The sequence below is a fragment of the Perca flavescens genome, chromosome 16 (genome assembly GCF_004354835.1).
Source record: "Perca flavescens isolate YP-PL-M2 chromosome 16, PFLA_1.0, whole genome shotgun sequence".
NCBI classification, from domain to species: Eukaryota; Metazoa; Chordata; class Actinopteri; order Perciformes; family Percidae; genus Perca; species Perca flavescens.
This window is the reverse complement of record NC_041346.1, coordinates 19,230,111-19,247,081: the sequence shown is the minus strand read 5'-3', so window position 1 is coordinate 19,247,081 and position 16,971 is coordinate 19,230,111. Positions and strand designations below refer to the sequence as shown.

Below are 16,971 nucleotides of genomic sequence, written 5' to 3'. Positions count from 1 at the left end.
GCATACAAGGCACAGTTGTTTGTAAATGGAAAGTGTTGACTTTTAGGTAGAAAGGGAACAGAATATTTTGTTGCCAAATCATAAAAAAAAAAGGATGTAAAAAGAGACGTTTTCAAGTCAAAAGTGTAGAAATAAAGAGACAAAAACAAGATAGATAAGCAGGTTAGATAGCAAAAGCCTTTATGAAATTATGCCTTACTGTTTTCAATTGCACCACGAGATGATAAAATAAGGGCTTTTTCAGAGCGGACAGAAATCAATGTTGATATTGTTTGATATCCATCATTTGGACTGAATCTGAGTCTATAAGGGTGCAGCAGAGGCCATAATACATGCAACACATGCAAACACATGCACATGCTGACTTCAATGTAAACAACTAGCCCCCGACAAACCCTTATGGTACTGCTGTCAGTGAAAATCTCATAACTCTATTTAAGGTTATTTTTCTATGGGTCAGGGAAGGTCAGCAAAAAACTCCTCAGACCTGCGTGGGTAAAGTGAAGAGAGCACGGTCATCAAGCTGGAACAAATCCTGTATCCCTTGGTCCCTGAAAAGGTTACGTTTTCAGAATAGATTATTGCTTTCTTGAAATGTAAGGCTGTGATCACAAAGAATGCAGGGTTCTTTGTACTCTATGGCATATACTGTATATACTATCTCAACAACTACTGGATGGATTGTCATTACATTTTGTACAAACGATAATGGTCCCCAGATGATAAATCCTTTGATGATCCTGTCAATTTTCCTCAAGCATCATTTAGTATAGACCTTCATGGTTCCAAGATGATCCCAATGACCTCTGCTAATTCCCCCGACTTTTGCTCAATCCCCTTATCAGGTCAGTGATGAAGACTGAAATGAAAGGACTTTTTCTACTTTAATTAGCTAATGGCATTACAAGCGAACTGACTAATTGATATCACTTCATTTCAGAGTTGCCTAAAGAGAGGAGAGCGACACTACTTATGCACGCACCAAATTGAGGTGGAGCAGTGTGCAATTTTATTTTTTTAAATGAGACATGGTCACAACCCAAGCCAACAAACCTTTAATCATGCAATGCTAATGACATATGTTAATGTCAGACATTTAACACACATGCAACCCAACACCCCAAACAGACGCCCCCCACACACACACACACACACATACACAAACAAATATATGCCAGTAATGCATTTTCAATTTTCACATAAGTCATATGTGATGTACTTAGTTCTGATTAAGATAAGAGTTCTCTCTTTCTCTGTCTTCCATATTCTTGGAGCCTCAGTTAATAATTATTTTGAATGAGTAATACCTTAAAAATAATGCAAACACTCAAAACATTGCCTTATATGGACAGGTTTTTCAAGGCAACTCCCCACTGTCTCAAATAGAGAAAACACACCTGCGATGGAGCAATTTACAGTCCCAGAGGCATCACCCAGCTTTAAAGTACCAGTTTAAACTCTTACAATACAGTCTTCCTGGAGCCTTTGCAACGTAACGTGATAAAAAAAAAATAAAGACAAAAAGGTAACCAGCTGGGAATCCGTGAGTCATAGCGAAGCACAGGTCTCAGAGCTGAATGAGGGCTTACATCCTAATCTGTCAAAGAGAGGAAGTGTGTATGTTTACACAGCCTTGGTGTGTAAATATATAGGTACATGGTCCGTACTATACTGTAAACCACTTAATGACATCTTCCCCTATATGTCTTTGGTTAAGAGAGAAGGGGGGGGACAGACAGATGTAGAATAACATAAAGGTCACTCTTATTATGAGTAATACAGCATACACAGTAGTGCATTTCCTTTTGCATCACATCTTCAAAATGAATTATGCTGTGCTCGGAGACTATTCATGATGATTTATTTGTCTCTAGCTAACAATTCCAGCAATCAATTTCCTTCTCTTGCTTGTTTATCATTACTACACATGTTTGTGCTGTGCTGCTCAACTGTGCATTATTGCAGCTATCTGGGATAGTTTTCCTGATAGTGACTTGCACATCATCGCATTACATAAGACCAAAATAATCAGCCATGCCAGCAAATGAGTAAATTGTTGACAGCTGGTCACAGACCACATGTTTTAGGGAGGAATCGTCTGGAGTCAGCTGGAGATTTCTATGCTGTTGGTGCTGCAAGAACAGCTGTCTCTTAGTTTGAAGCAGATTGAAGTGCTACTTCACTTTTGTGATGCTTTCAAGTGTTTGTTTTTCTTTTAGAGTTAAGACAAAAAATACCAGTAACTTTAAATCATAATTCATCTTAATAAAATAACATCATATTCACATTGGGTCCAAATCGCCTTCAACATTTGGACTGTTTTGAGTTTGAAAGGAATTCACTGGAATCTCTGTGGAAGCAGATCTATGGGGATTTTCATGTTAAGGTCATGTTGTTTCTTGGCATTAAACAGCATCCGGTCAGTGATCCAGGCTGCAACTCTAGCAACAATAAGTTACCCTTTTCCAAGACAAATTTATTTTGTCAGTTTCAGCAGCAGGTTCAGGTCATAAATGAGGCCCTTATTATTGGAATAATAGAGGGACTAGTTATGTTATTCATTAAATGATTACCCAAAGAACCATATTAGCTAAAATAGCAAATGGTTCCCTTATCCTGGCTCCTGTTAGTTCACCCATGTTTATAAATTCACCCACCCAAGAGATAAACATGAGAGTTAATGAAACCAAATTCAATGAATGGCCAATGGCCAGCCATGGAGTGGCTAAAAATACAGGCAGCATTTCCCCTTAATCAGATTGATTAAAGTGCTCCCTGGTTGAAGCCCTCCCCCTGAGTCATCTGGCAGATGAGTTTGCGGTGTGTCATTGGACTGCTATCAACACAGCTAACCTAAACTGCCTCAGCACAGGTTAGCATGGTTTCAGTGACAGCTAATGGGCACACATTCAGGTATCTTTTTTTGCCACACTGCTAAGTAATAATTACCCAATTCTAATGTTTTTCTCTCATGCAGAAAAGATTACATATACATTATGAATGTTTAAAGGAATAGTTTGACGCTTTGTGAAAGACATTTATTCGTATTCATGTCGAGGGTTAGATGAGAAGACAGATAACACTCATATGCGTATGCTAAATATGAAGGAGTTAGCTGTAGCTTAGCATCAAGACTTGAAGCAGTTACATGCCACAATATTTCTTGGGTGGGAGAAGGGACTTCCTGAAATCTTGTCATCAAGATGCACAGTAACGTGTTAATAAACAAGCAGAGGTGCTGTTAGGATTTTTTTAACCATTAGACAGAGCCAGGCTTTCTTTCTGTCTTTATGCTAAGCTAAGCGTATCTGCTGCTGGTTTAGCATACATATATGAGAGTGAAATCTATCTTCTGATCTAACCCTAACTCTTGGCAAGAAAGTAAATGAGCATATTTCCCCAAATGCCTAACTATTACATTAACATGGACAATGGAATATTTTCGATCTTTTTGTTGAGGGGGTGGGACCATTCAAACCCTGATAGGAATCAAGCTATCTCATATCTTTTTAGGTCATCATAATTTGCTTGGAATGCTTGCAACTGCCAGCTATGAAAAAAAGTGCAAGTAGACCACCGCCATGGGCTACAAACCCCTCCCAATGTCCCAGCTGACCCTCCAGCCCCAGATCCTCCGAGCCCTTATCACAACTCCAGCTCATACTCCGCTTCAATTATCTCTTTCTTGTTTGCACCCATTGCAAATGTGAAATTAGCTCTGCTCTTGGAATGGTGGTGATTTAGGATTACATGTCAATGTTTTAAGTGTACACATTGGAGGAACATATGGCTCACTTTTAAAGTAGATTGTAACAAAGTTAAAAAAAAAAAAATTGCAAGAGAGTGAGGAAATGAGAAACACACATCCTCTCAATGTAATGTGCACACCACTGAAGAGTGCACTAAATGAGTATAGATATCCTCATTGTGGCAATGGTAATCTCTATAAGGCAGTAAAATAGTTAAAATGAAGACATAATGCCACCGACCTCTATTACAGGATTATGATAGTGAGAATACTGTACTGAGAGGTTTTCTTTTTGTAATATTGTAAATCTCTGTAATAGCTTTTCAGATACTTCCAAGAAAAACCTCAGCAGCAGGAATAGCGATATATAAATTGTTTGTTATATCAAGTGTTCATATATATCCGGCCATGCTCCTCAGAGATCAAAGTATTTATTTTTATTTTATTTGTTTGCAAGTCAATCACACTAAACAGCGTCATACCCTATTAGTCATAGCCCATACACCGGTGCTGAATATGGTATTGTGACTAGCCACTCCATCACAATTGAGTTAGTTACAGATAAAACTACCAGCACGTCATCGTCCTATTATCTCATAGTCCTACTTAAACAAGAGCACATTAGTATTGCCATTATGCCTCAAACCTTTAGACAAAACCTCCATCTTCTCTGCAGTTTTTCTTCAGTGGGCTATTGTATTTTACTTCTAAGCGTTGAGGCTTTGTAACTGTAGCATTTAATAGATATATGGCTTCCATTTAAGTAACTGAAAAATGCATTCCTGTACTTGGGAGTCTAATCAAAAGCCAATGTGTGGGCATGAGTTTGCTTCTCTACACTGTATGTGGACACAATGAACAATATAGTGCAATATAATGCAAAACATGTTAAAACCCCGGTTCAGGTTGGTGTTGAATGCTGGGGTGGTTCTGGTGTCATGCTTGATATTTTATGTGGTATCAAAGGTCATCCGTAATGGAGCAACTAACTGTCAATAAATTGCACCACACACAAAAACAAAAGGATGTTTTATGTTCCGTGAAGAAGAAAGCCTGGAATGCAATTTCTTCTCAAGTCAGTGGCTTTCCCACACTCTTTCATCTATTTCTAGTTTGTTTCTCTGTTTTTCAGCTCAGAGCTCTTCTGTGATTTGCCCAGACAAAGCGGGCATGAAAAGAGCATGTAAACTGAGTCCTTGACCCGAGGCCTTTCCTATAGCTACTGGGGAGGATGATAAGCACATGACAAGGCCTAGAGGAAGTTTTCTGAAGTCATGCACTGTTTCCTAAAAGTTTATCAGTCTGGTTTTTTTTTTAGCAATAGTTTTGCATGTTTTCTTTTGTCATGGTCATTACCCAATCTGTGAGTTCATCGATCCTTTGGCTTTTTCACATGATTGGATCAATTGTGCTTTTATTGCATAATTATGAAAGCATCTTGAGCCTTAGATAAGATTAGCATTTAGGTCATGCAAATAGTTTTTTATACATTCAATTTGTGATTTTGACATTTGGCTGGGGATATATACTGTACATCAGTGATGATCATATAAATGTAATGGCTGTGTAAAAAATAATAGTTGTGGAAAGGTTATATTGTTTAATCATTGTTAAATACATAGGTACGTGTATATAAATACATACAGTACATAGCTACGTACACACCTATGAAAGTAAAACATAAATTATTAATTTGGAAATTACTTCGGAACATTGATGGAATCGGGACGTAAACTACAGTTTAGTACAGCGCAGGAGAATACATCCATCAATGAAACCAACGCTGCTGGGTAAGTTGTGGATGGTCGTAGATCTCAATGCAATCTTATTGCTAAGACTTTGAGTGATTATATTTAGATGTATAGCCACTGTCACTGCAGTCCTAGCAATCTGTGCTGGCATATTAAATCAGACAAAAAGCAAAGTACACTTTACATTAAGTTGTGGGCCAACTGGAATGAAGAGGGTACATCTCGGCTCAATCAGACCCCCGAGAGACTGTTCCTGCCCTGGCCGTGTTATGGATGGCTACCATAAAGTGTGTATTTTCCTGACAAAAGCCCCTGGGTGCATATCATTCATACCCTGCCTTCAGACTGCAAGTAACAGCCTGTATATCATGCAGTCAATAAACTGCATGTACATATCTCTGTATGCAGTTTATTGACTGCATGACATACAGGCTTGCTATATTCTTGCATATAAAGGCATACTGTTGCATATATGCACACACATTTAACAAACCTATATGTATACATCCTTATAGATATCTTTAAGATATCTTCCTAGTCCTGGAAAAAGAATCAACAGGTGGTCTTCACTTGAAATAATCAAATTGAAATTGCACCATTATTTACTCTGTCCACAAACATTGCATGAACATATGCCTAAGCAACCAAGAACACCACTGTGAGCAGACCTCTTAGAAAGAATTACTTTTTGTATGCACAACACTGTGCTATGCTAGCCTGATCACAGAGCTCCCTTGCTGTTTCACAGCCTACACGCAAGCTATCACACTGTGATTTCACCTAGTTTGGCAGTATCTCCCTGCATTTGGTGCCTCTTATCTAATCTTTTCTTAATCACCTCATTCTCTGCACTGTTTCAAGTGTTCAAACAATTCATATTTCAAAAACCACAACCTGCAAACTCCATAAGAAATATGATTTGCAAGGGTGAAATCATTTTTAACAACTGACCAATGAAGTAAAAAATCTGACTGCTGTGCTTTGGTAAGTGGAGAATATCCATGATGTTATGATCATTACAGATAACTGTATTGTGCCTAATGGGTACAGTGCCAATTTAGAGGAAAAAGTGGTAAATAAGTGACCACGCACTTAATGGCATTCTTAGCTTCAACTGGAAACTTCACACACATCACCTATTACCAGAGCCACATGTATACAGCAAGTTTTATTACAGTATAACACCAAAAACAGCAAACATAAAATATAATGCGACAGTGAAAAATCATGGTCACCTCAGTGCCACAAAGCCCACTGAAAAATTAAACTGTAATCACATGTATTTTGTATATAACTCACTTGAGATGGTGAAAAGTTACATTGAAGACAGAAAGAGTAGCATTAAACAACTATAAAAGTCATCTTCTTTTTGATAACTTTTTCTATGCTTACAAAGTGTTTTTTTCTATCAAACTACTGGTACGGCACTTTGATTTCTGTTTTTCCTGTTTCATGCATTTGAGCTACACAGTGATAATATAAAAATCACCTTCTCTACAACTGTAAATGCACCCTGAGCCAAACCATCAATCAGCAGGACTTACATCTCCGGAGTCAGATAGCAGGTGCTTCTGAAGAGAGCTCGCCTCCCTAACAAACCTTTTCTTAGGCCCAATCCGGTCCACCAAGTTGCCCATGATGACTCTGTGATGACCCTGATGCACTCCACTGATCAATAATCTCAGTGTCTTTCTTTGTTCTCTGTGTTTTCCGTTAACCTACACAACGCTTACTTGCTCCCTCTCTTCCTGCGTCACTGACAGACACACACACACACACACACACGACTTTTCAGACCCCCCCCCCTTCCCCAAACACACACTCTCCTTTCACGTGTAAATCTGGGTTAGATCAGTTCCTTTTTAAGCAAGAGCTAAAATAGAATGACTTCCAGCGATGGAGAAGGGCAGGAGAAGACAAAAGGAGGGGAGCGGACTGTGACAGTGTCAGAGATGGTGAGCTTAAAGCTTACTACACACAAGCTAATAATCGGCCGTCTGGCGAGGGCAGTGACTTGAGTCTGTTCGGTATGTTCCGTGCCGTCGTCCGTCCAAGGGGCTGGCGGCCTTCATTTTGGCAGTGGTGGCCTAAAGGTTAGAGAAGCGAGCTTGTGACCGGGAGGTCGTCGGTTCAATCACCAGACCGACAGGATAAAATCTGGGTGGTCAGACTGTGGTTGTACCGGGCAGCTTCCAGGTATGAATGTGGAACTGTGGGAATGTGATCAGGGTGTTCCTGCAAAAGAGAGGCTGCCTCTCAGTGAACCTTCCCTGAATAAATAAAGGTTAAATAAAAAAAAAAAAATTGGGCAGATTTGACATGTGTAATCGGCGGGGCGGGCACTGCCGGCAGTCGGACTCAAATGACCAATCTGATTGGTAGAGTGCTAACCCAGAAACGGGGAGCAGAATGAGCGTGACTAGAGTCTCTCAAAATCTGACGAAAATCTTTTAAACTGACCTTTGTTGATCTAAAATGAAGACAGATTCAGCAACTGCATGGCCTATTTTTTGCTTAAAATGTTTTCAGAAACATGTTTCAGTGAACTATTTTAGTACAATATGAGATCGTATTCTGAACAAGCCGCCATGACAGTCTGTCTTTGAATTTCCGGAGAAACCAGACCCATGTGACGCGTTCGTCCAATCAGCTGTCGGTTTTCATTTTTGGGCGACAATAGAGATTAGTGCCGCCTGCTGTTATGGAGACGTATTACGTCTCGTCGCTTTGGTGTGTTCCGAGGCACTTTTTTGACCAACTCGGGGAGACTGATCAGTCCAAATGCCTTTTATGCCGAGGGTCGGCCGTCTGGTCGTGTGTCTGGGCCTTAAGATAAGACTGAAATCGTATAATTGCTCACAACTCAAGGAGAAACGAGGAGAGCATCTTTTAAGTAGCTCATGAAAAATTCACTCAGTGGACAGCAAAGAAAATCCTGAATAAACTGACATGGATGCGACATGAGACATGTAAGAGATCCAATGCTTCCCTATGATGAGGAGATCTTGTGGACAGGCGTATTGCATGATGAGTGAGTCCGTTGTATTTGGTGATATGCAGCAGTCACATATTTTGCTGTGTGGTCCCTTGTGAATCAGATCAAATTTCCACATGCAGTTCTGTTAGTATCTGTGCATTATATACAGTACAGTACGTGTGTAAATGTTGTTTTAGTTGTGAGAAGGCAGGAACAGTGTATTTATCAAAATAAACGGAGCTTCAAGTCTTCCAGGGAGATGCCATGTTTAACTAGAAACGTGCAGTGAGCAATAAGACGGTTTCCTAATTATTTGTGTGTGTGTGTGTGTGTGTGTGTGTGTGTGTGTGTGTGTGTGTGTGTGTGTGTGTGTGTGTGTGTGTGTGTGTGTGTGTGTGTGTGTGTGTGTGTGTGTGTGTGACCTTTTCACAGACAGGCCAGAAAGAGCAATTCAATTAGTCTATCACACAACACACATTTCAGTAAACACAAATAAACACACACACGCAGCAGCAGCAGGAGAGAGGGCTAGGGTTACTCAAACATTTAAAACATGCCTTCATCTTCACTGATCCTTTCCTCTCTCCTTTCATCCCTCTCTTCATTCACGTTACATATTCTTCTACTTCACACAACAATGTGCCCTACCATCAGGACCAGTCAACCACTCTGTCATCACTTAAAGATAAATGAGCACTGCAGTAGTTTAGCAGCTGCTCATGCAAAAAGAGTACTTTCATTGATTATTTGCTAAAGTATAATAATATTATTTAAACTATATAGCATTAAGAAGTAGTTCATAGCAAATGTATGATATTATATATCTTACACTACAGTGAGAGATGGGAGTTACAGGTTGAGCGAACTGCATGCAGCGTTTTATTATGGCTACTGTGCCCTGCGGTGAAATTACCGGTGACAGGTGTATCAACTATAATAGATGACTGCACATTTTGTGTATGTGTGTGTGGGGGAATCTGACAGGACGGATGAAGGAATGAGGCTGAACTAAGCATACACACACACACACAAACAAACACACACACACACACACACACACACACAATCTATTTGCTGTTTCTGTGTCTATCTTCCTGTCTTCTGTCATATATTCTGCACTACTTTGGTATTTTTGGAGCATCCTTGCGATGCTGCCTCAGCTGACTGTTTCACTAGAGAACCAATAGGTTTTTTCAAGCATAAGGTGTCAAACTATCAGTGGACCCTACTGCTATGAGTGTGATCTGCAACTGTGAGAATGAATTCTTCATATGGCATTTACGTTACAAGGAGCAAAGAGCTTCCCAGAGCAAACACAAATAATAATTATACAATATAAACAATTCAGTAAGATATAGTACATGAAGAAATATCATAACATAATAAAAGCTACTGCACAACCCAAGAGTTGATACAACCATTCTAGCAGACCTTTTCTTGTGTCAAATAAAATCCCAAATCTGCCTTTAACTCAATCAAACTCTCCTCCTTTCTCTACAATGCTGTCTTATGTAAGAGTTTCTATTTATATGTGTCGCCTAATTGGATAGACCGAATAATATTGGAATCTTTTCCTTCCTCTTTTCCAGCCTGGTGGGACAGATATTAGGCCTCTTTCATTCTGTCTGTTTTTTCTGAAAAATGGCCCTTTAAAAGATTCATAAGCTGCTAATGAGGTTATGCAGCACATTTCAAAGCAAAAAATAGTGTGACCAGTGTGCGTGTGTGTGTGTGTGTGTGTGTGTGTGTGTGTGTGTGTGTGTGTGTGTGTGTGTGTGCAGGAGGGGTTATATAGTTGCTCAGTGAAAAGTTATCCATATGAGCAGACATTTGCAGCCGCAACAAATTGCAGATGAGTCACAGTGGCTGGATGGATGAAAAAAAGGAAGAAAGCAGCCCTTTCAGCTGTCCAGTATCTTCAGCTTAGATTTTAAAACACTTCTGAGACATTCAATCTTCAGTTTAAGTGAGGAATGTTGGACGAGCCAAGTTCCATAGATTCACACGATATGTATTTTTAGTTGGGTGTTGTACAGTTCATGGTTACACTTTTCATTGTCAAGTATCAAGGAGGTTGGAATTTGTCTTGTCCAAAATTAGGTGTGTACCAAGCAAATTCAATGTATTGTTATCAAGGCCAATCCAAACATATTTAAATGGATCGATCAGTATCAATTTAAATAAAGCTGATCACAATGTGACTTTTCCTTTACCTGTACCTTTACTGTGTTTTGTCCACCTCAACCTGCTAGTGTTGCAACACACTGCTCCTTTATGACAGCGGGGTTCCACACTGCGAGCATTTTACGTCATACCACTTGGGTGGGGTTCCATTTTGGATCCGGTTCTAAAAACAAACATTTTAAAGCAAGTAGCTTGTAAAAAGTAGAGTGTAAAAGTAGGCTGCATCTTTTATTTCAATGTGTCAGACACATTTAATCTTTAAGTATCTGGTGTTCCTCATTTCATTTTTGGATTGTTGCTACAGGTTGGGAATATTAATCGAGCTACCTTTTCCATCTTTTTGGCCAACAAAATACACAGATCATAAGATACTGAAAGCTAAATCTAATTATATTTGGTAAGGGATTCAAATGAATTCAGATTCTATGAATGGAAAACTGGATTATGGACTTGATGAAATGCTCCTGAACCCCAGCACTACCCTTCACCATGGTGACACCGAGCTACACATTATTGTTATTACTGTACAAGAACCAATAACTTTGTAGCACACCTTGATGCTCTTCCAGGTAATGTGTTTTACATCAGGATAACTCTGGCTGGCGCGACAATGGTAAGGTCTCCAGACACAGAACATAGTGGTTTATTGGCATTTCTTTAAACCAATCACAATCGTCATAAGCGGCACTAAGTGCCGAACGGAGCCACGGTGCCGCTTCAAAATAGCCTCGGGAAGGAACTTGTTTTGGTGGAACATGTCTACGTTCAAAGGTTGTTTTAGTTGTGCAACAGAAAACTCAGATTCAACAGATCAGCTAGCTGTCTGGATTTACCCTGCAGAGATCTGAGGAGCAGTTAACCATAGTCCTCCTTAGAATGCCAACACAAAGATAGCAGAAGGTGATGGACATTCAGCCAAATTTCCAGTGGAAATGGAGCAATCCGGACGTGGAACGTTGAGGGTATAGACTATCTACACATTAACAAAATAAGATTGAGAGAGGATGTAAAAAGGTGGAAGAAAGCGATGAGTAGAAGTAATGAAAACATAATGTATGGCAACATTAAAAGCATGATGAAAGCTGCAGTTTCATTCCCTCTCTGCACACTTCTCAAGTTTAAAAATGCTAATGTAATCAAATGGGCACAGAGAGCAGCAGTGAAAAAGGAAGGGGCATCTGAAGAGATGGGGAAAGGACACCACCACCTACCAAACATGCACATTAACTACAGCAAAGCTTCAAAAACTTCAAGACAGGAAATCTGCCAAACAGGTTGCAAAACCATCAGATCCTGTCAGAGTATCTGTCAGATAATTATCACATCCTCCTGCTCAGTTTGAGTGCAACTGATTTGAATTGTTCTGTATCTGAAAAATACTGTCTAAACACTGTAATGACTGCTGATGGTGTAGAACCCCACTGATATTTTGGGTGATTTTAAAAGTGATTGCACTTAAGAAAATCACCAGAAAAATTAAAAGAGAATTGGGATTTTGCAACTGACAAATCAGTTTTTTTAAACCTGCCGTTATTAATAGAGTTAATGTGTATTTTTACATTTAAAACAACATCTTGGTAGATATCATGTTTTAGTGGTTTTGACATCTTTAAGGCAACAATAAAATGTTTCCTTTTTGCTGTATGTGAACTTAGACTAAGACCATTTTTTGTATCAGTTGTGGCCATATTCATACAGCTGAAACAATGGAAAATAGTATTCTTTAAAGTGTCATTTCAGTTATCTAGTGTTGAATAACTAGTGAACACAGCAATGAAATATGAATTATGTCTTTCCCTTTCATTTTAAAATCACAGCCTGAGAGGTGTTACAGCAGCTGACATTTATATTGTTTTATATACTGAATACTACGACCACATAGTGTGGTGTTTTACTCGTGTGAACACGTCGCAACTTATATTCCTTATAATTAAGGATTATTATATATCGTAATATATCAAATACTTTTTGGAAATACCTTTATATTGTGTATTTCAGCATCTCTCCTTGTGATTTATATATACAAATATAAAAAAAATGCATGTTGTGTGTGTGACAGAGACGGGTCTGAGATGGAGACAGAAAGACAAGAGAAAATAACATTTCCATTAGAGCTTTGTGCTAATCCTTGATTCTTCCCTGTAATGGGATTTCCATCAGAGTCGATTGCCCCTCCGGCTCACGAGGAAAAAAACAGGCAGTTACATTAGACCCTCTTTTTCCTTCAAATACTTAAAAGCCTTTCTCTTACCTCCGTCATGTGAATAAGGTAGAATCTCAGTTCTTCAGCATAATCTGTAAAACAAAAAAAACAAAGACTTTAATTTGGCCACTCACTTCCTTCTTGTATATGTGCAACATCTTTGATTGTTCGATTATGATTTTGCTAAAATACTTTTAATGATGGAAGGCTTTTACTTTAGGTCAGCCTTAAAGGCATCGACACATAATTGACTCAGTAGCGCTCTGTGAGACAGGCCTGTGGGTCTGTAGTCAAAATTAATGGTTTTAATTGAGTAGCCTCCACAGGCAGCTCTTTGACTCGTTCCTTTTTCTGGATGTTATGAAGGTCTCCAGGAGGTCAGTTGAACAAAAAGGGTTTATTTTTATAACCAACGGCAGAGGTCACTGTTGGATATCTTTCTGTTTCCAAAACCCAGCAGATGGCTGTCATAGAGCATAGTAATTTATGAGGGGCTTTTATAGATTTAATTAATTTATTACTACTCTCTTCAATTTCCATACTTTTAAAAAGACGCATTTACATACTTGATCTGAAAAGGTTTAATCTCAATTGTTTTTTAATAGCATTGGCCTGCTACCTATACCTAACTATGGTACAAAAGGCTTGATAAGGTCACGCACGATGATCATTTTTGTATTGACACATGGTTATTTTTATTTTTTTTTGCGTGTTCAATACCACTCTTAATGTTTCCCACACTCCTTTGCCTGGTATCTGGGTGACGGGAACACAGGAAAGCCCATGTTTTGAACTTTTACTGTGTCATTACGCACGCACGCACACACACACACACACACACACACACACACACACACACACACACACACACACACACACACACACACACACACACACACACACACACACACACACACACACACACGTCAAACACACCCTTGCTGAAACAAACATAGTCCCCCGGCGCCTCTTTCCTGAGTAACGCTGGAGAAGCGAAATAACAATGACAGGCAGCAGGGTGGAGATGCGTGTGTGTGTGTGTGTGTGTCCTCTCATGAAACACACAGGCACAGAGACACGCAAACCCTACTGAATCCCCCACCCTGGTGATCTCCAATTGTTTAGGTGAAGGGTGGAGGTCAGAAGTGGCCCAGAGGAGAGCTATGTCTGTAGGGAGGGCAGAGCAGCTCAGGCCACTCTGTATCAGAGGGCTGTATTTAGAATCCAGAAATGCTTGTGCTGGAGTGTCCATTTGCTGTTTTCTCATAAAGAACTTCTACAAAAAACAAAATGTACACAACAAAGACTAAAACAAAATGAAAAATAACCTATGACGACAAAAAACGTTGAAGAAAGGTGAAAGATCAGGTGACAAATTAATGAATTTAATGCAGTCTTATTTAAAGACATGCATGCATAGGGGAAATAACACATTGTATGATCCTGATTTGGAAACGGATTTAGCTGCTTGACCTGCTGCACTAATAAGCTGCATCTCACATCGCAGTAACAATATGTCTCTGCCAGTAACTTTAGCTGATACTATGGAGTCCTGGGACATAGTAACAGGTTAATGAACTAAATGCCACAGCCCCATGAAATTAAAAAGAAGAAGCTGCAACAAAACAAGTCAGGTCTGCAATCCAATATTCATAAAAAAGAGTAATATGTTACTCAAACTAATCATCTAAAGATGTAAACTAAATCAAAATCGGGTGTCAAAATAAACGCAATATTTAGCAAAAGCACAAGTCAGCTATGTGCAGTGCCTCTGGATATTCTGATTGATTTACTGTAAGAACTTCTGTTTCTTAACCTAAAGGAGAATGTTAGTAAATGTATCTTCTGCAATGATGCAGCCTGGGGAGAAAGGCTATGTGGCTATGCGAGGCTATACTGACACCTATAGGGGGGGTTTATCAATTGAGGGTCAGGCCCAGCCTTCAACTGAAAGAGTCAAACCTACTATTCTAATACTTCTCAAACCACTATTTATTTGATTGTGTACCTTAATTTCCAATCAGTGATCTCGGAGCCACAGTCATCGCCCCCCTACACTCACACTGACTCTAAACACTACGCTGCCATTAAAGTCGTCATTCTGGGGGATAGAAAAGACAATCTCCACATGCTTTTAACACCTGTTATATTGCTAAATCAACCCTATAATCCTGACACGACTAACCTACTTTAATGCTTTTGACACTCTTGCACCACACATTTTGGACTGTTTCTTACCCTTTCATTTATCAATTTTCAGCATTATGGGTCTAAGTGTACCCCCTCTCCTCTGGCCCTGTTCCAAGCATTATTCCAAACGTTGCCTCTGTCACCACCCACCACTTTAAACACAGATATTTACAGTCAGTCCTATTTATTTGACTTGCCCGGGCTTTGTGCGGCCCTAATGGCCAACCTATTCTCTCCGTATCAATGGAGGAGATGGCTGTTTACACCGAGGTGAAATAAAAAGACAAAGCAACAGGAACTTGGGCAGTCTTTTCCTAAATATCCTCTGGTTAAGCTCGACTGAAAATATCACTGTAACCGTAGTACTGTATGTTTATTTCTAGTTGTGCAATTTGCGTGTTTAAGTTGTTCCACTTCCTTTTTTATTCTGTGTTGAACTGGAAAAGATAGAGATAAGATAGTTTGGAGATATATTTATATATTGCAGTTTGTTCTTTTTGGTCTTTTAAGAAATGTTTTGATGTAGTAAAATGAATGTATAGCCTTTAAGATTTTAAGATCTTTGACATCTCAAAATAACAAAGTTTCACACAGTTTGGTGACAGTTACAAAAAAAAGGCGTACATACCGTCCTGGAGCCTCAGCTGTCGAAGGAACAGGGGACTCTGAAGGACATTACACCTGCCTGGCTCATCTTCTCTTGTCACCAGCATCAGGTCACTGTAGACAAACACTGTAACCTGCAAGATCAGAGGTGCAAAGACCAGGAAGGAGAAGGAGAAGATTTCATACTTGATTCTCACATTGTCTCACCAGGACTTTACATCTTAAAGGTGTCACATCTCACAAACACACAATCCAGTGAGATGCACATAACACCACGTTGCACAACAACAAGTCTCACCCATTTAAAAACTTCCCCAACCCCCCTCCCCCAACTCATGTCCTAGCACAGGAAATGCAGTTCACACTTAAGATAATTATGGCCATATATTGTATATGTACTTGCTTTTGACCTGTTGCATTGTTTCACCTGCTAGTAAATAACTCAATAGCTGCCTGAACATATATGAGAATGTATATAATTGTTTTTTATAGAAACTTGGAATTAATCACTTTAGTTTTGATCCTTGTACTATTTTGCTATGCTTAAATTATTCTGAGTCATAAACATCTATATTATTGTATCATTGTAGGTTTCAAATTAGGTCAGATTTAAAGACTTCAATATGGCCCAGTTTCTACAGAAAATATTAGATATTATTAGATATCATATTATATATAATATTGTAATTATAATCCTATCACCGACAATTCATTTCAATTGGCTTACAATTCATTGTGTCACAATAGATAGCTGTTATATAATAAAACTTGAATTTTGATCATTTAATGTCGGTCCGCTTTTGTAGCCTTGGTGATACTGTATCTTCCCACACGTCCTTCAAACTCAAGCCCCTAATCTCATTTGCTATACCCCAAGTATCCCCGTCATAGTCTAAGAAATGATTAATGATTATTCATTATTTAACCTTATTACATACACACTCCCAAACTACTCACAGACAAACTAGAAACCACTTTGGGGATTTGCCCAAAAGTATTGCAACATGTCATGACAGCCCATGACTGGCTTTATGCTTCTGCAGTGGTTAAGTGAGAAAATCATGCCAGTGAAGAAATGAACAAAGCATGAAGAATAAAGACAAATAAGTAGATGAGTTAAAAAAAAAAAAAAAAAAGCCTACAACAATAATTACTGTGGATGGGCACTGTTTCAAGACAATGCTTTTGTTTTGGTGGCTTCCTCTGAAGGGTGAGATAGAAGTGAGGGTATTTCAGATGTAGCCAGTGTGTGTGTGTGTGTGTGTGTGTGTGTGTGTGTGTGTGTGTGTGTGTGTGTGTGTGTGTGTGTGTG

The 16,971-nt window shown here is 39.1% G+C and overlaps 1 protein-coding gene across 5 annotated transcripts in view; it reads right to left on the bottom strand.

Moving 5' to 3' along the window:
• The window catches only part of rgs3a (regulator of G protein signaling 3a), a 154,788-nt gene that overhangs the window by 69,357 nt on the left and 68,460 nt on the right, over positions 1 to 16,971 (bottom strand). For all 5 annotated transcript variants that reach the window (XM_028600957.1, XM_028600961.1, XM_028600959.1 and 2 more), the window contains 2 exons: positions 15,682 to 15,793; positions 12,912 to 12,955 (listed from right to left, as the gene is read on the bottom strand). In XM_028600957.1, the coding sequence (XP_028456758.1) occupies positions 12,912 to 12,955; positions 15,682 to 15,793 (156 nt within the window). The remainder of the gene's footprint in view (positions 1 to 12,911; positions 12,956 to 15,681; positions 15,794 to 16,971) is intronic.